Genomic DNA, 24,025 nt, shown 5'->3' with positions numbered 1-24,025 from the left:
TGTAAGCTGCTGCTTGTGTCTCAGTAAGTTGGGAGGGAGACGGCGTTACTCACATAGCATTGCTGCCATGATCCTCTGGTGGAATGAGTAATGTCTCTGGAGGGTTTGGGTCCATGGGGCTCCGGGTGGAGGCCGAGCGTCCTGCTGCTGGACCACCCTCCAGCTCATTGCTGCCTGGTCTTGACTTGCAGCTGGAGTGTTCGGAATGTAAACTCTGCTGAGGCAGGGAGGGCAGATCTTGGATATTCTGGGGTTTAACCTGGAGTGGCAGGGTGCGCTCAGACTCTCTCGCTTTATTGAAGGAGGGAATGCTGAAGCCAACTTTTAGATCAGAGACGTCACATGATCCCTCACTCAGGGAGCGGCGCAGTGGCCGGTGCCCTCTGCTGTCGGCTTCAGTCGTCAAATCAGACTCACTGCGATGTCTTCTTGATTTTCGTTTCAGATGGCAGGGTCCATTTTGAGTAGAAGAAGATTGACACGTCAGTGATGGAGCTGCAGCTTGCTGTTTCACTTCCTCCTTGAACAAAGGCTCAGATTGCCTCTTGGAACATGTACCGTCACTGGACGGCTCGGGAATCACCAGCTGGGCCAGGGAGGATTCCGTCTTGGACCCTCTGCTCTCCTCCTCCTTCTCTGCTCCGACAGCAGTTGGAGTGTTTACAGCTGCGGTCTTCTGGGTTTTATCAACACTTTTCTTCTTATTTTTCCTCAGAATTTTCTCAAGACGCTGTCGGACTCCTTGGCACTGCATCCAGGCTGCATTCCAAACCTTCATAGCACCTGTGGCGCCGGACCGCACGGCACAGGCTTTAGATTTCAGAACCTGGAAGTGCGAGGTGGAGAATTCGCCACCTAATCTTTCTTCATACATCTTCAGTGTGCTTTGGTCAGCCTGAGCAAACTCACACCTTTGCTCGAGATTTTCTAAAAACTGACTGCATTCCTTGGCCAGGGAAGACGCCTGGAGGGAGAACATGCTCTGAGATGTTTGAACGAGTCAGGCGAGAAAGAGAAGGAGAAACCAACCTGATCACAGAAGCGAAACACATGCACCAGAGCGTCCAGCTCCTTGTGCCTTTGCTGCGCTCGCAACATGAAGTCCTCCAGATTGCACTTGAAAGTGTTAACCAGAGTGCGGAAAATATCGGCAGCGGGGCTGGAGGGACAGTGGCCCACAAGCCGCTCTGCATCCCTCACTACATTCAAGGCACTCTGCTGCTTGGCCTGTTTCAAACACACCCCGCATGTCAACTGACACCAGTTTCATAAACACTACTTTGAGTGGAAGCTTCTACCTTTGACTCCTGAAGAAACTGGTCAAACACCTGAAAGGCTTTTTCAGTGTGGCTGAAGGACTCATCAGTTGGGCAGGAATCCTTCAGTCTCTGCTCACCTTCTGTGTTGAACCATGTCCCAGTCTGCATAAAACAGAAGTGACTGACCTTCTGGTTGTATCGTGAGGACATGATGTTGCAAGAAACAAAAGCGAAATGTGTCATACTGAGCTGATTTTGGCTTCCATTTCCCGGAGCTTGAAGAGGACCTCCAGACTCTGCGATGATTCATTTGACCTCATGACTAGTGTGTGAACTTTCTCTTCGACCTGGTTGTAGAGGATGGTGACTGCGTCCAAAGCGTCTCTGAAAGTATGAAAATGATGGTGAAAAAACTGCTGGGTGGAATGTGTTTTCCATCAGTCTTGGGACTCTCATCTTTGTTGACAAATGCCAGTCTGAAACGATCACATTTTCCACGGAACAGTTTGACATCCTGTTGGCTGAACAGCACGGGCTTCATGATGTCAGTATTGGAAAATGGCAAGCAGATGTCCCAAAGTTTTGTCAAAAGTTGGCAGCACCAGCTACAAATGTCCAGCAATTGATCCCCCCACAGACTGATTAAGTGGCTCGTACAAAGGGATCTAACCCAAGAACCTCTCCACCATCATCACATCCATTGGGGCTGAGAGGTTTGGTACTGAGGGGCACAAGTTCAGCATCCCAGCTTACACTAGCAACCATGGCAAAGATGCTGAGACATGAGACTGTTTCTATTTCCCAATGTAGCTGCTCACATAGAATGACAGGGTGGAATTGCACCTGCAGAACAACCTCACTCTGCCCAGATAAGCCAGGTCTAGGTGAGCCTTGGCCACAGACCGGGGGAGTGAGGACTGAGGAATGTTCGGGGTTCATTGTCACATTTTCCATCAGAATTTACTAATGCATTGTTTTCTAACTATCTTGCTTTGGAGAAAGAGGGCGTATCCTTTTGGGGTTACAGCCATGCTGGATGCATTGGACACCTAGTGGAGGGTCACTAAACTGCTTCTGAAAGAGTGACCATCCAACAAGTCCTCTCAGTCCAGAAAAGGGCACATGAGCAAAGGCTGCTATATCTGGCACCACAACCACATGCTGCAGACCACAGCCATCTTCATTGCACGGGCCAACGATAAACACATCCACAGCCAGAGGATAACAGCCAACCAGTGCTGGGTAGATGAGGTATCATGAAACAGCACTGCAAGGTGGATGAAACAGTGCCTTAGTTTTCAGATGCCACTCAATGGCGCTCCTGGTTTAGAAATGATGTGAGGTTTCACTGAATTTGTTGTTCAAGTCCAAAACATTATCCAGCAGACAGTGCCATCTGGTGGCCTCTGAAAATCAGGACACTGTGTCATGAAACCATCAACCCATTCTACATCCAACACCACTGAGCAGCCTTCTCTCACCAGCCTCTCTCAGGGAACTTAAGATCGACTAGGTTACTAGTTACTGGAGAACGTTCAACAACTTCCCTGAGGCCAGACACGGTGCTGACATCCAAGCAAGTCCTTTTATCCGGGAACTAACAGTGGAGTGGGAGGACTGCATGGAAAAAGCCAGTGAGCACAAGTGACTCAAATACTATCAGGTCTCTGGGCTGCAAAAGGGGTGGGTCTGGCTCCAGAGGTCCAAAAAGTGGGCCAGTGCTGCTGGGACACAAGCCGACGAGCTGGTCCTGGCTCGACCAAGGGAGGGTCTGATATTGAGAGGCCTGAAACACCCTATGATCTCAGGATATGAGCACATTCATGCTGGAATCAAAACGCATCAGCACACTTTGTCTTTGGATCTCAACCTTCTGTGAGGTTCTATGTTCAACAGTGATGGAAAGGTATCATGAAACAGTATTGCAGGGTTGATGAGACAGTGTCCTAATTTCCAGAGGTCACTAGATGGCGATCTTGGTTTAGAAAAGATGTGAGGTTTCATTGAATTAGTTGTTCAAGCGCAAACATTATACAGTAGACAGCGCCATCTGGTGGCCTCTCAAAATCAGGGCACTGTTTCATGAAGGCTCATCTACCCTTCAATACTGTCATGCAGCCTCATCTACCCATCAGCAGCACAATATTATTTATGAAAACATCATTGAACTCAAATGACTATTTCACTTCTACATTAAACATGATTGTGGTTGAAACAGTTATTATTTTTCTACCTGTAGTCCTCAGACTGTGGAAACCTGAACTCTTCCCTCCTCATCCGGGCCAGGACAGCGCCACCTTCTCTCTGCAGAGTGACCAGTCGAGAGTCCTCCAGCACCTCTTTCATTAAAGTCCTCTGAGCCTGAATGCAGCTTTGCACCTCCTACAGCACGACATGAAAGAATCATTCATTCATTCACATTTGTTACTGCACCAGCTCAACATACCTGCGGTGTATCCAAAATGGGATTTCCCTCCATCTTCATGATCGCCCTCTGCAGCAAGCTGTCCGCTCCTTGGAGATCATTCATGAAAGAAACCAGTCTCTGCATGAAGACGCAAACAAAGTCACTTGAGTGGCACGAAACGGGACACACTTTTGAGGACACAAGCCATTCATCGAAGGTTCAAGATAAGTCGAGCTCCACCAACAGGCAGTCTAAAGCGATACACTGTCCAAACAAAGGTGAGGGAAAATCCATATAGACGTCCTGAATATGATTTGCTGAGATATTTTTATTGGGCTGTTATCTTGCATTCCTCCAGTGGTATGCTCCGACCATCTCATTTCCAGAGAGGGGGTGCACTCACTCCCTTTTTTTGACATTAAACAGAACCAGGTTGCAGGAGTTATGAGCTGTCAGCGGGAACAAGATCAGTGTAATATAATGATGGAGGGTTGTAGGCAGGGATGAGTGGGGCACCCGCACGGGGCGGCTATATTCCAGGGGCGGGGCGAACATGTTAGGACCGAGAAATTCTCTGTATCGAGGAGACATTTACTATTATAGAGCACAGCAGTTTTAGTGCCGGAGAGTTTTAAGTTGCTTGGTATATAAAGCCCCTCAAACACGTCTCCGTCCTGGTGACCTGAGAGCTAGATAAGGTGCAAAAGTTATATCTAGCTAGATAAGAGAGTGCGCCCCATTTCACGGTCTGCTGCTCTAGTACATGCACTTTTTTAAGTGTTCAACTAACAGACCCTTAACTGTTACCGCAAAAACAGTTGTAACCGTATTTATCACAGCGAAGTTTTGGACACACTGCTGCCTGTTTTTTTTAACTCCAAAAAACTAAAAAACAACAAAAAAAAAAAAAATCAATAATTTAATTTTTATTACAGCGTAGGCTTTTACAGCACAACCTTGCATTTCACAAAACGCTTCTGAGAATGTGGTTCTATGACAGGTAACGCTTTTGAATGGGGAACGGATATTAACCATTAATAAACTAAATACTAACTTATTTACTGTTTTAAAAAAGTAATTATGGAGTTATTTAGAGTGAACTCTTGGTGCCTGTAGAGCAAACTCTAGTCTATCTTAACAAGAAGCTAATAAATATTTAATAATGATTAATTACTAGCTAATATGCTATGAATAGTTAGTTTATTGACTATAATAAATGTTCCCTAATCTAAAGTGTGACCCTTGAATTGTCTTAGAAAGACACAGCTGATTGGTGAGTCAGTCTCAACGGATGTATGTTGCGACTGGTTTTGAACGCCTTTTCATTTTTATTCTTTAATATTAGTGTGTCATCCAAAAGTCCAGCTCACTGAGGTGCACTGCGTGACGACAGAAAAGGCACCTGCTGGAACTGCAGCCAGTCGACGTGACTGTAAACGAAGGTTCCACCAAGGCCAGAGGTCAACTGGGACGCTTCCACGGTCTTGTTGAGGGCTTTCATAGATGTGACCATGTCCATCTGACAAAAACAGGTAGTTTAGAAGGGATCACTTCTGGCAGTGACTTTAAATGGAGACGAAAACTCGGCTCACCTGCAGGCCCGGCTGTTTTTCAGGACGAGGAAAGGTGTCTTTTTCCACCAGCATCACCACGCAGTGGACCGCGTGAAGAGCCTGCTCCTGCAGTGGATGAAGAGTCCAGTTAAAAAGGGCTGTTGTATCATGAAACAGAGAAAGAGCGCCCTCTAGCGTGAGCTGCAATGGCATGCCTCTCAATCCCAATTCTAAGAGCACAGCACTGACGTCAATACAGACGCAATGAGGGTACATTCATCGGGGTGGGATTCGATTAAAAAAAAAAAAATCTAATCAATTACAGAATTTGTGATTAATTTATCTCAATTAATCGCAGTTTAATAGTATAAGAGTATTTGCCACAAGAAGCCACACTTTTAAATTTGAGTGAATTTGGTATATTACTGAATCAAATGATGGACTCATACATACATTTAAACAACAAAATATTGTTTATTTTGCGTCAGTTTGACAACAGCACAATAAAACACGATGGTGGCTATATTCAAGTTTTTATATCACCTTATTTAAACTAAATGTCTTGAAAATATTTGAATAAAAATTTCAATTTTATAAGAATTTCAAGTCCATTCAGAGTAGTGTAAACCCTGACCATTGTGTAGCGAAAAACCTCCCTGAACAAAAGCAAACAGATGCTTTTGTTTGCTTTTGCTCAGGGATTCCTCCATGTTTGTTGTTGTTGTTATCATCCTAGCTGCCACGTGTCTTGTGTATCAGTGAGATCAGTGGACCAGGAACTCACTGCACTTACAAAGGTTCCCTGTTGTCTGGAGAGCAAACTGTTCAATTAAATTAAATTATATTACATTTTTAACGTTTTTTGTCATGAATTAATCATAATTAACTTGTTAAATCCCACCACACTTCTTAAAACGCACTTTTACTCTTTGGCTTTTACACAACCACACAGATGATCTTTTTAACAATCTTTTTTTTTTGTTTGTCTATCCATCCTGTTTTAACTTTATGTATTTATTGTCTGCTTTTTAAGTGCTTTATAAATAAACTTGGTATGCTAACTTCGTATGGTAATATTTATTCACTGGCCAATATGTACTTTCCCTCTGCTGCATGCTAAAATATTCCCACACACAGCTGCAGCTGTAATCTCACGCCACACGGCCTGCGGTCTCATCTATGGTCTGTCCATCTGGAAATGCCTGGGAAAATCTCCAGCTCTTTGTCACGTGACTGAAACAGGCTTCAAGGTACCAGTGACCTAAGATCGTCCACCTCAGTTAGGAATCGAGTCATACGTGTCGGGTGTAAACTGTGGAGCTAAACGCTCTTCTCAAAACAAAGCAAAATCAAATGTCAGTTGTTCTCTCACCTGGGCCATCAGCAAGGCTTTATAGAGATGTGGCGGAGGGGCTTTCCTCCTGGCATTGATCACCAGAGTCATTCCCAGCTCCCGGACGTCTTTGCTGCAACAACAGCCAGCAAAGACCATGTTAGGCTTCGCTGAAACAGAGCCACTTCAGACGTCACGCGTCAGTGACACCGCTGGATCACTCCTCAACTGTGTTTTCATCTTGTCGTCTCTCTTCACGACGCTCCGGTCAGTGCGTTCACACAGCCTCCTTAATGACCTGGTCTTGAGTTACCATTGTGCGAGTCGACATCAGAAAGTGCTGCTAATTCTAGCAGGCCCCGCATACCAGGCGCTTGGCAGTGGGCCTCGACACTGGCTGTTGTGCCGAGCCACTTACTGGAGATGAAGGAGTGCCGCAACCATCTCGCTGTGAATTCCAATTAGAACATGAAAGGCTCTGATAAGACCTGTGTCAACAAAAACACAGCTCAAGTGTTTGCTCTGCTACGGTGAACCATGTCCATCTCTGTGTTACAAAGGAACAGTGTGTGTGTGCAAATAAATATAGCGCTGGCTCATGGAGTGGCTCGCCAATTAACTTGAGCCAAAACTGAATTTGAAACAGTCATTTTTCTGTGGCATTTCTGTTGTAATGCTTCAGTTTTCATGCTCGCCGTTGTGTGTTTTATTCCTGGCATGTTTGAACATTATTATTATTATCTAGGCTCCATGTCAGTGTAAATAGCTTTTTCATTTCTATTTTTCTTGTAAGATGTATAACAAATTGGAGCATTTGATTTATTCAAACTGTAAGGAACTAAAAAAATAATTTTTAAAGGTGGTCGTGTTTAAAACTAGCAAAGAACATTCTAGAGGAAGCAATGTTGTTGGTGAGACCAGAGCACACGGAGAGAGACCTGACTATTGGGGTCATACTGACACACCTTTACGTTATTTTATTTTACTGGAAAAGCGTCGTCTTTTTTTTTTAATGAAGAACGGAAATCCTATTATGAGACAGACTTGGTTGCAACACTAAGAAGATATTCCAAGACTCAGTTCTGAAAGAGACATAGTGCGGCCTGAGAGGTCCACTCAAGCAGAACAGTATTTACTTACACTTAAAATGAAAGTCGCCTCAGTTTTCTATTGTTAAAAAAATAGCAGGAAAATATGTATAGAAATGATCCCTTGACCATCTTCCTCAATAGCTGCAGCACATTCTAATGCAACGTTTGTTCATTATAGATCAGGTTCGTGCTGGTAAAATGCAGTCTTGGATGGTCTTTTTCTGCCCCCCTAGTGGTCATAAATCTTATTGCACAGCATTGGAAAAGATTTACATTTATGTATGGTAAAGAAACAGGTGGATCGCAGGACATTAACGCAAATACCAGACGTTTTTTTCTCTCTGAATACCTGGGTATGGAATGAAGGTAGAGCAGCAGCTCACAGAGATTCTGGGCTGTGACTAATGGTGACGTCCACACCTCTCTGTCACAGTGAACCTCCACAACGGCTCTTCCGGTCCGGTCCCTGCTCCCTGTTACACAATTTTTATTTTTAAAAAATAATAATATTGTAATAAATAATAATAACAGTTATATATATATATATATATATATATATATATATATATATATATATATATATATATATATATATATATATATATATATATATATAGAGCATACTGTACCTGGCAGACAGATGATCCCCAGCTGAAGGAGACCACATACGCTTTTGAAGCTGGATTCTGGGCTTCGTGGAGATTTCGGGCTACCAGAAGAGACAGAAGCTGGCTGACAAAACGTGTCGGTCTTCAAGGCCTGCAGTCTGCCGTCAGCGCCATCTGCGGTGAAGGGGATTTCACATGTTCATGAGACACAATAATCCAACACAGAACGTCGCCTGCAAGCTGGCAGGCCTTTTGTACACAAACTAATAACTCAGAACTTGTTGAGCGTCTGTCATCGTAAAGCAACCGTGCCCAGCTGTGCGACGCTCTCCCCCCCATTAGACAAGGTCTCTGTAACGAAACACGGCACAAGTCCCACCACTAAGCTTGCCTTTGATTTCAGACGTCCTAATTGGGCTCTCTTTAGAAGCAACAAAGCCCCGTCTGTCTGTTCTCTCTTCACTAGTTTAATAGCCCATGACAAGCACATCTCCAGTCCAGATCTCACCAAGTCCCACTCAGGGCAAGAGGGTACATGCCAGCGAGTGAAGGGGGAAATGTCCCCGTCACACACCAAGGTGATTCCCTGGATCCCTCCGTCTGTATCCAAGCAGCTTTGGCATGTTTATTCAATTGTTAAAAGCTTTCTACGTTTGCACTGGTACTAATGTTCAAAGACCCTCGACCGGGCAGCAGGGGAAATCCCAGTGGAGACATCAAACTCAAGATGGATCTACGCCCTTCAACCTTTGTAAGGCTGGCCATGGACTGTCCAGCATGGGGTGCATTCCACCGTGCATTCAAGTTTATTGGCCTTGTAAAGTTCAAGACACCCATAAAGCGGAAAAGCAGATATCTGAGAACAACACTGGTGTCAAAGACATTTTCCTCAGAGCTTCAACCAAAGTCTACAGACATTAAAAAGAAGTCAACACATCCTCACTCTTCTGGCGTAATAAAGTGCCATTGGAAGAGTGGAGTTTTGCATCCTATGACGCATAGGCGTAGAATTCCAGAGGGCGAGTCTGGATCACACCTGGGTTATGTCTTTTGCTCTAGACATGTATGACGCTCCTCGGAACACGGCCATTGGAGGGCCTTTAAAATGCAATTGACAAGTTCCGTGTAGAAAGAGAGGGGCGCCATCCCTTACCTAACCCTTGTGATAGATAGCTGAAAATTACAGAGGCCTCTAGGTGGCGCTCTTGTTAACAAATGACCCGAGGTTTCATTGAGTCCAAACATTTTACAGCAGGCAGTGCCACCTGCTTCATGAAAATCGACCCTTCACCACCTAACCTCAACCTCTGTTCAATAGAAAACCTAAAGTCCACTTCCCAACTTCAATATATTACACCATGGGAGTGAGGATGGGTTGCGACTGCAGGCAGTATTCGTGGGGAAAAAAAATGTGTTTTGGGAGTTGGCTTACCTTTTCTGAGTAACTTCCACCTCTCTAGCTTCGGAGTCACCGGACCTGGAACTTCCTGTTGTCTTCTTTGCATGATGTCGTTGATCGTCTCTGGACAGATATCGCTGTGACTGCGGTTATTGAGTTTATACGAGAGTGGGCTTCCTTGCGGGGTGTCCGACACAGTGGACAAGGACCTGACTTTCACTTTGTGTTTCACACGTTCATCCTCCACCTTTTTCTGGGGTTTCAAGTTGTCATCGGTCGCTTGATGCACGCTGACATGATGCAGCGATTCATGGGAAATCATCTTAGTCTGGACTTTATGACTGTAGCTTAGGCCAGGCGTTGATTTGAGAACAACCGGGGATTCCTTCATGATGTCCGCGGACTCTGCAGGGCACCTCTCTGGTGTTTTCAGGACGAGGTTGTTGTTGCACTGCTTGTTACACATGGCATCTTTGCTGTCTTCACAGCCTTCCGTTAGCCCAGGTTTTACTCCTGAAGACGCGCTCGGCTCTGTTTCCTCGCAGAGACTGACCTCCTCCAGTGCAGCCAGAAGGTCCACACTTTCCTTCTCGAAAGTGACCGGGTTGTTCAGTGCGGCCATGTAGGAGTCTCTGTAGCGGCACTTTAAGTCCTCCTCAGTCGGCTCGTACCCCAGCTTTCTCTTGTTGCAGGGGGTACAGGGCTCTTCTGGAAACTGAAGGGTCGCTCCGCAGTAAACCCCATTGACAGCTGGTACAGGTGGAGGGGATCTGACGGGCTTAAATAGAACTGGATTGGACTGAACATTTTCCGTTTGACCTTTAACCTCCTTTCTTTTGGCAAGATCAACCAGGTCTACATAATCGCCCTCCACCTCAGGATAGTTGGGACTGTCCCAGGTGTTCGGCGATACCCAACCCACTGGCTTCATCAGTGGTTTGCTGAAAGATTTGGCGTTTCTCTTCTCGTGATCCATTCGAACCAGTTTCGAAGAGTAATCCACCGGCCGTAGAGATGCTGACATCCTGTCTTTGGGAGGAACGACAGCCTCCAGGGGGAGCGTGAAGGAGTTACACCGCTTTGCAAAGGATATCTTCTTCGGCTCTGGATGAGGTTTCTGATACGCGGGCATGATCTTCGGCTTCTCCAAAAACTCAGGGACGGCGATCTCCGCCCACGGGAGCTTGATCACTCCTTGATCTGTGCTAACCAGGCAGCGGGACAGCGGCGTTCCATGGCGACCTTCGTTGAGCTCCTGCAGCCAGTCTTCGGTGAAGATACACGGGTAGGAAGTCTCAGGTACTGGGGTTTCCTCCACCTCCCGGCAACCCTCCTCCAACAGGCTTTTCAGGACAATGCGAGCCGCTTGTTCCCCGAAAGGTTCCACTTGAAGATAAAAGTCTCCAGGGCGCAGCAGCAGGGGGTTGATCGGTGCCAACTGGATCACCGTCTTGTCATGAAGACAAAGAGGCCAGCCCTCACAGCGGAACACCACGTCGCAGAATCCAGCCTGGGAAGAGACAAGTTTTTCTCTCATGATCTGTGAGGATCTTAAAATACATGTGATGAAATTTGGAGTTGGAAATGTTTAGTGATATAACTTTAGTGATATATTTTAATATAGCAGCTGCAACCCTCCAGCTCTGTTCCGTTCAGAAAAAAAAGTTGACCTTATAAAACACAGCTTACAATCCACTCACTAAAATAAACCAACTCTTATTGTTCATTCAACATTCTTTTGGGGTTGCTCGATGGCGTCACCTTAGTTGGTGAATACCACAGCGCAAATGTCACAGGGGCTGATGTTGTTTTAGATGTCCACTCTTCCTTCCATCCTCTGCCTCTGGAAGAAGAGTGAGTTTTCTGGAAAGCCCCAAATTTGAATTTTGCATTTAAGGGAGTGAAAAAAAAACAATTCTTGAAAAGGAAGTCACATGCACTACCATGGTCCAACAGAGGGTTGAATTAGCCTGAATCCTGTGCCGGCCTGATCCGGTGAAATGATCTTTTTTTTTTCTTTTTTTGGTGGTCACTAAATAAACCGACTGCAATAGGAATGGGAATTGTGGGAAAATGTACATTAGTAATTCTTTCTACATGATCCTGGTTTGTGAATTTTGTTCGAGACTTTAGTTGAAAGTTTGCTAAATGGTAGTTTGCGATCTGTAAAGCTGCAAAGAAACAAAGAATAAGATCATTTCTCACATGTGGCTACATCCACACAAGCACGGCCAACAATAGTATTGATATAAATCTAACAACATTAAAGTCATAAAAGCTCTTTTTTATTCTCTTATCTTTTTCAGATTGCTTCAGAAGGAAAGCTTTTGGAAAGATCACTCACACAAGCAGCTTGTTGGACACTTTCCAGCAGGTGTTTGGAAGGGATGAGGAAGTCAAGCAGACACTGTAAGGCGTCACCGTGGTAATGCTCCTCAATCGTTCGAAACAGCTGGCTCAGGACGATGGGCGCTGTCGCCTCAAAAGGCGGAAAGAGAGCTGAGAGGGCCCCTTGGATGGATGACTCCAAAGATTCAGGGTTCTAGAGGAGAGAAGTCACACCGTTAAAGTGTCGAACACCTGGTTAGGATTTTGTTTTCACGATGAATATGAACACTTCAAAGTCAATCTGCTTCAGCTTTGAACCTCACCTGAGCACAAAAGTGATATTCAAAACTTTATCTCATCGCGACTCTGTCTAAATGCAGATCTAGTCAGTGAAGCCGTGAGGGTGAAACAAGGCATGTTGGAGCAACACTAATCCACGCAGCGTCTGGGAACACTGACAATGATTTCATCTTGCACGTCTGCCCAGAACACTTCACAGAACATGGAATGTCTGCGGAAGACAAGGGTCGACGTCTGATCTAGTTCCACCTGGAACAGGAGAGAGTGACACACTGACTTCTGGGTAGGAGCAGCGTAAGGCGACACTATTTTCTGTCAGGCGGCACACTCGCGCCGGTTTACGACTCGCCCCAAATTGTTTTTCTAGAGCCGCCTGAACGCCCCATAAACCACCAGCAACAGCTGGGTCATGGGTGAAATCCTAGAGACCGCAGGGAAGCAATCAGGATGAAAAGGAAAACATCTTAAAAACATTTGGGGCAGCAGCAAGACGACATCAGTGATGTCTCCCGATGAGAGGCTTGTGAGCGCAGATTAGAAGAGCAAAGTACCTTTAATGACACACTGACTACTGCTATTACACTTGAATTGGTAGCACAGTGTTCAAAGCAGTTAGCAGAAATATGGCACGTTCTTTAATATAAACTTTACCTTGTAAATCAGGGGTGGGAACTTAATGTCCCCAGGGGCCACAATATGTACTGTGACCATTGTGAGGGGCCGTCAGACCGAAAGAAAAAAATAAATGGAGCTTTAATTTAAATTCTTATTTATTATAAAACAGGGAAAATATGTGTGTGCATGCATGTGGGGGCCTCTCATAGCCATAACCCTTTCCCCAGCCTCTCGCCCTAAACCTAACCATCCAAAACGCATGGCTAACTTCAACCAGACAAACAAACTGGAAACATATTACAATGAACCAGTTACTTTTTACCCTCAAATGAAAATGTATTTTAAAAGAATGTGAAGACAGAGAAAAGAAAATACTGGCCAAAAAGAAATCAAAGGGTATATTTAGCATTAGCAACCATTAAATAAGTACAATTTCTTTTGTAGTTTTGATGACTATACAAGTGGCACCGGACATGTTGTGTCTGTTCTAAATGTGGTTTACAGGAAGCTGTTCTCAACACCAGAGTGGCCAATGAAGTCTCCAATGTTCTGCTGTTAGCATGTTGAGGTTGAGGTCTCTGAAGAATGTTCTGGACAGTATCTGTTATGTTGGGTTGTTGGAGGAAACAAATGTTTGCATGAGGAAACATTACTGGCCACTCCACCTTTAAGATTCATTTAGAACAGATACAACATGATGGATTCATTTGCCATTAATCGCAAGTTAACTCATCTTAAGTGCGATTAATTGAGATTAAACATGTTAATGGATTGACAGCCCTGAATGCAATGATAGTTTAATAAAAACCAAAACAGGTCTGGAAGAGGATCTGCAACCCACTTTCGGGTGGAGGCTCAGCATTTGGGAGTCACAGATCTGACAAATTCACACACATGTAAATTTCATTTTAAAACCAAACAAGAATCTTGTGAGGTCAGACGGCGACAATGGTGAGAGTTGAGACGTCACAGGGAGGCGCATACTTTCAGCTGGCGCCGTGGAGACTTTCGCACATCACGTTTGCTCATGACAATTAACCTCGACACGTGCCTTGGGACGTCGGGAATGAAAAACCCACGATGAGCTGCGAGCCAAACATACCATCGCGTCATGATCGCTAAAACAATGACCTAAGAACCACCGCGCTAAACACTCCACCCCGCTGTAGATCACATCTCGTTTTAACGCAAATACAGGGCGCCATCCATGTGGAGCTGGCAGCTGCAATCGAAGACTTGACACTTATTATGTTTCTGGACAGGTCTCAGCCGCTCGCCACAGCAGGCCTTCTATTCATAACATCACTTCACAGTACCCTGCTGTGCTAATCTTGCAGGGCCACAAAGGAGTCTGTTTTTAGCCCTTTCCTCATTTGGGTTGATGGCCTAACCAGGAACAGAGACCGGCCCTGAGTAAACACAAGTGCAGCAGCTTCAAAGACACCACACTGGTCTGAACTGGGGCCGGCGCTTGTGTAGCGAGCGCGCAGCCAGGAAGTGCTGGTCAAGAAGGTTCAGTCAGACTTCAACAACATTTACGCTTTCAGGAAAGGACAGTTGTGGTTTTGGCAGAGAACATGATGAGTGTTGGACGTAAATCCCTATCAGTCCCGAGGAACAGTCACTGTGTCCTCAGAACACAGGAATGCTTCTCTCCGCAAACGGTACACATCTGTCACAATAGATTAGGAGATGGAGGACTAAAGGCTCTGGACGGGTAATGCATCTCAGCTGCTTCAGACGGACCAACCTCTGGTTCCTACAGGATCTGAAGAGTGAACCTGAGCTCATGTCTAGCACAACAAAGCCCTGCAAAGATCCTGCACTCAGCTGAGAAAAACCATTTCCCAGTGTGTGTATTCTCTTGTAATCAAAGTAGCATTTGCTCTGCATTGGCTTAGACACACTGATTCAGGTCGCCGTGTGCGGCTTTACGTCACTCCAACCTCTTCAGCCTTTTCTGGCCTGGAAGGAAAGTTCAGTGTCCAATTCTGTTGGAAGGGGATTCATGGAATGAAAACAAGCTTTGCTTTGAGTCTTGATAAATGACCAAGATACAGATCAGATTTTTTTGGGGTGAAACACGCAGCTAGCTCATCTGAAGGACATGGGAAACGCAACATGTTACATTGCTCTCCTGCTTCTTTGTGTGTTGCCCAGTGAGATTATTATTTACAAAACAACAACCGCCGTGTCCTGCCCAACATGCTCAATGAGCAGTGTAACCGTGTCGTGACAACTCCTCAGAGTGGGGACAATCGTGATGCTCTTCCAATACAGGTTCTAGGACGGGATGCATGTCCAGGTACCAAATTGAATCGCTAAGGGAATGTGTCCTTTGTGTCATGGAATGATGACATCACATCTAATAGCCACGACAGCGTTTTTTAAAAATTCCCGGAGAAACTTTAAACGAAGGATTTGACGGCACTTAGCATTTAGCATGTAGCTAAAACAAAAGCGAGTCTTCCAAGAGCATCTTCAGCTGTTGACTGGGAGGACGGATGCTTGGATAATAAACACAAGTGAAAGAGGAGCCTTAACCTTAGCTATAGATATAGAATGTCATGTTTCTGCCGTTGTGTTCTGGTGGTCGTTGGAAGCTGTCACTGAAGTCATTCACACACCAGTCACAACTGCTGGCCGAAGAATTGAGAGAAAAAGCAGCTGTTGCCTGAAACGTCTCCTAATGTATCGTGTTACATTTGACAAACTGCCAGACAGACAAAAATTTAGAAGCACTCACTCATAACACAACACAGACAGATCTCAGTTGAAAATGATGGAAAGTGCGTTAATCATTGCCTTTATAGTCGCAGAGCCGCAGTGAATGACCTGAGGATGGATGGAGAGTTGAGCCAAAAAGATAACGCACAAAGCAATATCTGTAAAATGGATGGCATAAATGTGATGTGAATGTGTGTCAGACAGTCTGAGGCTCACTCGGGCGTTACAAATTGCTCACATACTTCTCCTATTAGCTTGTGTTTACGGCTCTGGTTTCATACCTTGTAAGATAATGACTGAGAGCTTGGCTTCACCAGATGTTTACGAGTCTAAAAAAATGCACCATCTGGTCAGTCGGGCTTTTAGCGTTCCTTCATTTTCCTTTTCAAAGAGTCAGATGAAACAATACTTTGCTGTGCTACGCCACTTGAACTTCTCATGCACTGAGGAAGCAATGTTGTTTATGTGGTTTATCATCTAGTCACATAAGACGAGTTGTTTTATTATAAATATCTGTTGAATGCTACAGACAGTAACTACCTAAATTAAAATGATGGATCATGTGCAGTTGGCCCACTCCCAACAAGTGGCTTTGGTTTGCACTGTAGCCTCACAGCGAGAAGGTTGTGGTTCAATTCCAGAGTGAAGCAACAGCTGACAGGTACTTCAGTTTCCTCCCATAATGCTGGTACACTGGTGACTGTATTAGACAGATATATGTGGCTGTCCGTGGAGAAATGTCCTGGACTTGTCCATGGTGGCCCCTGCCTCTTGCCTCATGTAGCTGAGACCAACCAAGTACTTCGATTCATCTGCATAACATGTGAAATGGCAAATGCTTTTGCTGACCAACCTCGCACAGAAAACAGGCCTCAAAGTTATACTACGTTGAAGGTCTATTTCATGTTCCTGTTTTTTAATGCAATGTTGCTCCCATGAAGAAATCTAACAGGGATGTACTTTTGGTTTGCTAGTTTTGCTCGTATTATTGTGTGTTATTCTCCATGAAAGTGAAGCATTTGCTCATCAATTGAGGAGTATTTACTTTCTTAAACAAAGGCTTTAGCAAGGGCCCTAGCGGCCATTGGAGAACTCCCAGGTCTTACATTAACTGGGTGTAAATAAAACAGAGTATAATGACTTCTAACTGTTCGGGGGTGGACAGCTGGCACCGCTTGATTCCTCTCCCGACAAAGCACGTGGCTAAGAAGTTTTACTCCTTCTCAGACAGGGCAACCAGACACAGTCACCTCCCAACCTCTACAGATAACGTGTTTATAGAGCATTAAATCATAGTGCCGCGTTTTGTTTCCCTTTCAGAATGAAGCAGCGAGAGGACGCGCTTTCAAACACTTCAATCTTATCTTGAGATGCAAGTGTGATGTCGACATTAGCGATGTCTCCATCCTATCTGCTGCAGACAACGGTTAAACGGCCGACAACAAAAAAATCACCAAAAACTTCCCTTTGTTCCTCAGTCTCCCCTGAGGCTGTGGTCAAAGAAAGTGAGGGCTTAGATGGGATCCACAGAATAAACCAGCCACCAAATGTGTCTGTCTTTGTCTCAGCCCTGAAGGCTCCACAGGACAGAAGGTAAGTCCACCACAATGGGGTTGTAAAGAGGATTAACTTCACCTAAACAGGTCTGTATGGATCGTGATGTGGCCCACAATAGGCCCTGACGTCGACCCATTTCTCAACACATTCACCGGATTCTGTCACTCGTCCACCTCCAGGCGAAGAGCAAAACATAATCAGGTGTGACAGGTGAGCCGAGGCCCGCCAGGAAGTGCTGACTACAACCAGCGTTCTGCTTGTGCGAACACGCTGATATGGCCGACGGTCTCAGATGACAACACCAGCCAGTCAGGCAGAGAACGACTGTGTTGATGGCTGTGATGGTCCTGATGTCTTAGGAATGGAAAGGACTTCAACACAAAGGACCCAACAAAGTGGAAATAAGAGAAGAAAAATCCACCTCAGCTGGTTTTAACTACATTTTTCCAGCTCTTTCACAGCATGATGAAGCACATGTCAGAGGTATTTAATTTAAGCTGTGCGTGTAAAATTAAAGTAAATAAAGAGTTCCATCCAATGGGTGCTCTTGCTATTATTATTATGAATTAGTGTCTAACATACACAGAGTTTAGGCCCGGACTGTTTCTTCTCACAGAATCAAAACATTCCACATGGGAGAGCGGGGGTTTGATTTCACGAGTGGATGACTGACTGACACTAAATCGCAAATGAGTAACACACATGTACACTAATGTACCTGCTGTATACTCTGGTACACTCACTAGACACTCACATGAACAGCGACTTTGAATATGCACTCAAAGAACTATAAAGAAGAAGTACAGGGTTTCATTCTGTGTATATATATCCTAATTCCATATCCAACCATAAAATACAATGAGATTCTGACACTGGAGGAAGCAAACACAGGTGCGCTGTGCACTGAAGCATCAACAATTTCAGACAATATTGAGGAATTTGTCAACGTTTTTTTGAGAAAGGAGAGCAGGTTCATGTGACACCACGTCGTTGCGGAAGCGATGACTATTGTGACAGGAAGAAGTGTCTGAACAGATCAGACATGCATGGATGACAACGGCAAGACTTCACGCTAATGCAAATATAAATACGCCAAAGAAAAACAATACACATTTTCCAGTTTTTGGCACCACATATTGATGGTTGTCAAATGGACCTATGCGCCCAATGTAGACGCAGAACTACGTTTCCCTTCCCATGGGATTTCTTAACATTCAAGAAAGATGGTTGTGGGTAGGATGAGGAAAGGGAGTGTCGATCGTAAGCTCTCATTGTTATCTTGCCTGTGATGTTACTTGGTAAATATATGATGCTCCCACCATCTTTGTTGGACAGTACACTGAAGATCTGAATACTGCATCAGGAAATGCCACGCAAGGAGAAGCATAGGGCACAAATGAAAGCCTAATGTATTGATATGCAACTCAGAAGCATGAAGTTCGCAATACTCTGGATGACAGCTGTCACTGTGAATGTGGCATCCGTAGTTTTTCTCATTGAACAGAGCTAACAAGCTAGTCGGATCAACAACAACATTGTCTTACATCATATGGTCAGTGGTCTTAAGTCACATGGTCAATGTTTGTCACTTTACTATGAATGATGAAAGTACACCTTGGCCTACATTTAGCTATGATCCTTGTGAATACCACAACAAGCAGGTTAAAACAGAGAATATCTACTCAGTAGCATTAAAAAAGGCTGTCAGTTTATTTATAAACAAGGCAGTACTGCCCTAAGACTAAATTCTCATTGAGCTACGGTATGTGTGTGTTGATGCACTCGTAGGATAAATGTAAAATAATCAATCGTGCTTCAGTAAGAAGGGTTTTTAACAACCTGCGCTATTTGTTTGTGTTGATATACTGGCACATGCTGTTTCATTCAGGAACCAAAATGCTTCCAGACGCTGGAAACATCCCTGGCAGCTCTCACCGGTGAACGACCATGTTGTAGCTAGTGTCCTACTGGACTTGCACCGAGCCAGTGACTGGCATTCTGCGTGTCAGAATCACGTCTGCTCCCATAGCAGGAATAGTTAGCGCCCACACAGCCATCCCACCGAGACAGTCAAACACTGTCAGCGAGGAGACAACGTTGCACCAAGTTTGAGTTCGAACAGCACGCTGCACGAGAGCACACACGCCTCTCCGCATCGGCTGGCAAGGGCTTTGTTTTCAAGACACAATCCACCGCGTCTCCTGCGTTTGACCCACTTTTGTCATGCATATGATCCACTCCCGGAGAGCGTGCTCGGCAGCTCCGTCTCTCTGTTCCGATTTATTGACTGAAACAAAAAAGCAATTCGTCCCCTCAAAAGTGGAACAGCTCTGTATTTATGTTTTTTCGCCCCCACACCTTTAAAAACACTATATTACAAAGGCTTTTACACCTCCTCAAGAATGCAGCCGAATCACACACAGCTGTGGGCAGGAAGCATCTCAGTGCCAGAGAGCGCACAGACGCTTTTATTGTTACAAATTGATGACACCCAGAAGCTGGCCAGCGGAGAGAAACATGGAGGACTTCAAAGTAAATGTTGAGCTAGACTGAGTTCATAACAGAAACTGAAGGAAAAACGTGAGTAACTGATTTCCAGGATAACAAGCGGCTAGAATAGTTTGTACTTGTTTGTACTTCTATTTTGAATATTCAAAACAAAATGCTGTCAATTCCAGACTATAGCACGCACTGGAATATAAGCTCCACCCACAATTTTAAGAAGAAAAGTAGTTACTCCTCTTTCACTTGTGTTTATTATCCAAGCATCCGTCCTAAAGTAGCCACAGGTGCAGTGGTGCTGTCTACGCTGTAGAAAGGTCAGTGGTGCACCCGGTTCAAAATGCATGAGGATCACTTCCAAACTAGTTTTGAAAACAGGGTCCAGCATGGAGACTGACTCATGAAACAAACTGGGCAATGTTCTGAACTTGATCCGTGAAGTCCTCACATCTTTTATTGACATTAAAGTGATCAAAATGTGCCGTTTTCACCCACATGTCCAAAATTCCGACACCACAGCCGGTCTCAGCTGCTGCTTCTCATCTACGGTCCTCCAGGAGTGGGCGGAGCTGTGGACATGCCGGCGCATTTTGAGCATTTTAGGGTCAATAAAATGCCTGTGAATTCATTGGTTTGATGTGACAAGGCTTAACATTTTGATCATGACACCGAGAAACCATTGTCAACCCTCTGCATGCTTAAAAATGAAAAGGCGAAAGTTCATCAGTTGTTTCTCAACTATTATGAGCATCCAGCACATCAGAAGCAACAGGCAGCCGATTCGATTTGAATATGTTTGAATAAACTTTGAATACTCGAACTGATGTCAGCAGTGAGCAGCAGAACACACTGTGTAGTATACACACACAACACGGCACGAATGCTTGACCTTGCAGGGGATGAAGTGACAATTCCTCTGTGTGACTGAGCGCCAGACCCAGCCGTGCAGGTTTGATACAACTGCCCAGTGTTTACCAAACACAGGATGGCAACCACTGGAATCGAGGCACTGCAGGCTTGTGACTTGTGGCTGGTGTGTGGTCATGACAGAGCTCATCAGTTTTGCAATAAGTTAAACAAACACCTGAGGCTGTAAAACCTGTTCAAACAAGTGTAGCGGTGGCTGTGAACCTGGGACAAAGTGCAGAAGTAGCTGTGATTAGTAGCTAAAGCTTCTTTAAACATGCTTCCTTCCTGGTTGCCGTTGACTCCCATTTATTTGACAGATTTGGACACATGTGGGTCAAACACAGTTGAGGAAAACACAGCTTTCCGCACGTGCAAAGATTAACGACGGATACTGTGTTTTGTGCTTGATCCTTTTCATTCGTAATTTCTGTCTCAGTAAGTCAATTCCGTTTCAAAGCAGCCACCTCTGTCTTGGAGTAGCACCAGTGCTTCCACACTGTAGGATTTGTAGTTTTGTCAAGGAGCCACGTATGACATCATTTGAAATGTTCACTGTGCTGTGAGTCCATCAATCAAACAATTGAATACTGAAAGCTGCTAGTTGCTTAAATAAATGACAATAACATAATCCGTTCCGTTGGATGGGAATATGCTGAGAAGATTGAGATACTACTACTTCTACAACTCATTTAAGGCAACAACAAATGATGGTGATCCCAGCTTGAACTTGACAAAGGTTGATATTTTCCATGATACAATCGCAAAACTTTTATTTTATTTTATTTTATTTTATTTTATTTTATTTTATTTTATTTTATTTTATTTTATTTTATTTTAGTCAAGGCAGTAACATGGCGGTAACATGGGCGCCAGTAACAGGGTATTCTCCTGTACTTTGCTATAGGACGAAGTGGCACAAAGAAATTCCATCGTTATTTAGCACAGCCAAAGGAATGTACTGCCAGTTTTTCCAATCAACATTGTACTTCAATTTACTCAGGTGAACTGACATCATGAAACCCTGCTCTGACAAATTGTACTAGAGTGTGGACTAAAACCACAACCACAGAAGACGATGGATATCTGATTTAGCATGATATTTTCTGCTGTTTTTGGTCACTCTTAACTTGCTTACATGACACTCCTGCTTTAGATTATAGATTTAGCTGCTGCAAAGTTGACACAAACTGTAATGGACGCTGTTCAATATAAACAAGATTGGATTTTAGAGAATCTGTCTCAGTGCTGTAGTTAGGGTTAGTGTTAGCTCAACACTGTAGAATGTCATCATTTAATAAACAAACCCCAGTGTTTTTAATATTTTTTTAAAACTTTTTTTTAACTTCACACATAAATGGAAACAAGTGTGAGAATCATTCTTTGAGAATAGAAACAAAATGTTTTTTCATTCTCAGACTTCATTATTATTTCAATGTTAATAATATATAAATACTTGGATATGCTTGTGCATTTGTGACATGTGTTCAATACTAATATCACCTGCTTTCTACACACCAGAGTTATCTTGTCGATTTACGGAGCTGCTCAAAGCAGTAAACTTGTTTTCATACACATAATATTGTCCTGTATTATCAGATGTTTTACATACAGTATCGCAATATATCGCAATGTATCGTCTCACCACTCTTGTATCGGGATACGTATCATGATTCCTGCCAACACACAGCCCTGGGCGTGAGTGAGTATGGGATGCATAGAAAAAGCAAGACACAGTGGAATATCTCAATTCTTATGACATCTAGTGACTCATAAATACCTCGCAGGTCTCTCTGTCTAACATCTACAAACACACACATGTATGTTCTAGGCACCATGTGGCTCTTTGTTTCTCTGTGCACTCCTTTTCCTGCTGATGTGAATCTGACCCAGCGGTAGGGATCAGCATTCTTCTGTTCCAGTGTTCTGAAGAGCTGAACCACTGACAAAAGTCTACATTTATAAATCCAACTTTGAATCACTCCGAACCTCACTTCTCTTAGTGTGTCAGTGGAGCACTTGAGTGCTGACAAAGGAGAGTGACACACAAAGGAGATCAGTGGAATGAAGCACTGCTGTATCTGTAGGAACTTCTACAATGGAGTGACAACATCAAGTCTGCTAAAGCACAGACACCAACTAACAGAGGAAGAAAAGCAGTGTCGACAGACTAAAGTGAAATCAGTGATTTCTATGAAAATATCCGGGTTATTCATTATGGCAGCGTCCACCAGAGTAAGAACCGGACCATCAGCATTTCTTAAGGTGATGCATGATCTTGCTGATTCACAGCTCAAAACATTCAGAGGACAGTAGAGCGAGTGAAAACAATGACAGAAAACTTCATTACCATCTTGGACCGAGTGTTTTCTTCTCTACTTCAAGATCTGTGTGAAGGTGTTTGGTCCCCATTATCCTCTCCAGACAGGCTCCCTGGACACTGTGCTGATAGACCTGCCATGTTTCAAGCATCAGCAACTCTCAGGGTTGTCAACAAACAGATCCTCGATCCAGTCAGTCAGGCTCATCCAAAAACTGAGCAAAAGCATTGAGACTCTTTTGTCATTGTGAGTGTGTTGCTGAGAGAAGCAGCCTGTTGATCCACCAAAGTATTGGTTCACTTTTCTTCCGAGTGTTCGCAGCAAGTTGGGGGAGTGAACCAGAAGGAGAGCGAGAGAGAAGGAGAGAGGGAGGGAGACTGCTTGGGAGGGGGAGGAGAAAAGCTTTCCCTTTCAGGAAATCCCCCTCCAGGCTTTTGAGTTTCTTCTCTCTCTCTCTCCTGGTTCCCGCAGGCTTTATCACACCCAAACACACAGCACAGACACAGAAAAGTATCTATTCATGCGTGTGCTTCAACACAGCATCAGTCAAACATGTAAACACCCAGGAACACATGGTACTCTGGCCCGGCATCAGAGCACTGTGGAAATCCAGCCCCTCATTTGTGGCCCCTTTTTTCTATTTTAATCTGACAGAGCTTTTGGGCGGCTGAGACTCTCTTTCACCTCTCCATTATCCCATACAGACTTGCAGTGTCTCCCACTTGCTTTCTCATTTCCTCAGAGCTCCGATGATCTTACGGCACACCAGCCTTCAACTGCTATCAAAAGGGAGGGACCACAGTGGGGCTTCTCAGCGGGAGTCCAGGAAGGCCCGAGAAATTTAGCTTGAAAAGTTTGAATCCACCGTGATTTACATCTGGGGTTGGGTGCAAGCGGAACATCTGGCTGTTGCATCAGGAATGATTTTTTTTTTTTAGCGCTACTCCTCAAATTGACTTTTTTAATGATCAGGACGCCACTTGAGGAAGCTTCCTGAAGCGTCGCTCCTTACATTTTTTATGTTTAACTGAGTGTTTTCACAGGCAAGATGTTTGGTGAAACATGAGTTCTTCCATCCATGTATATGTGAAAACTCAAATGAAGTTCTGAGATATGTCC

The 24,025-nt window shown here is 44.4% G+C and overlaps 1 protein-coding gene across 3 annotated transcripts in view; it reads right to left on the bottom strand.

The window, feature by feature from the left end:
• Window positions 1-23,231, bottom strand: part of quo (quattro) — a 30,051-nt gene extending 6,820 nt beyond the window's left edge. For 2 of the 3 annotated variants that reach the window (XM_053869105.1, XM_053869107.1), the window contains exons 1-14: window positions 22,936-23,231; window positions 11,995-12,192; window positions 9,684-11,160; window positions 8,273-8,425; window positions 7,993-8,116; window positions 6,592-6,685; window positions 5,259-5,345; window positions 5,069-5,185; window positions 3,706-3,804; window positions 3,493-3,641; window positions 1,505-1,643; window positions 1,299-1,421; window positions 1,030-1,227; window positions 54-964 (exon numbers count right to left, since the gene is read on the bottom strand). In XM_053869105.1, the coding sequence (XP_053725080.1) occupies window positions 54-964; window positions 1,030-1,227; window positions 1,299-1,421; window positions 1,505-1,643; window positions 3,493-3,641; window positions 3,706-3,804; window positions 5,069-5,185; window positions 5,259-5,345; window positions 6,592-6,685; window positions 7,993-8,116; window positions 8,273-8,425; window positions 9,684-11,160; window positions 11,995-12,192; window positions 22,936-22,938 (3,872 nt within the window). In that variant the 5' untranslated portion in view covers window positions 22,939-23,231. The remainder of the gene's footprint in view (window positions 1-53; window positions 965-1,029; window positions 1,228-1,298; window positions 1,422-1,504; window positions 1,644-3,492; window positions 3,642-3,705; window positions 3,805-5,068; window positions 5,186-5,258; window positions 5,346-6,591; window positions 6,686-7,992; window positions 8,117-8,272; window positions 8,426-9,683; window positions 11,161-11,994; window positions 12,193-22,935) is intronic. The other variant, XM_053869108.1, reaches the window with a different exon arrangement.
• Window positions 23,232-24,025: the final 794 nt, after the last annotated feature.

Source organism: Synchiropus splendidus, chromosome 6, assembly GCF_027744825.2.
Source record: "Synchiropus splendidus isolate RoL2022-P1 chromosome 6, RoL_Sspl_1.0, whole genome shotgun sequence".
NCBI lineage: Eukaryota > Metazoa > Chordata > Actinopteri > Syngnathiformes > Callionymidae > Synchiropus > Synchiropus splendidus.
Note: the sequence above shows the minus strand (reverse complement) of the source record. Positions and strands in the feature narration are given on the sequence as shown.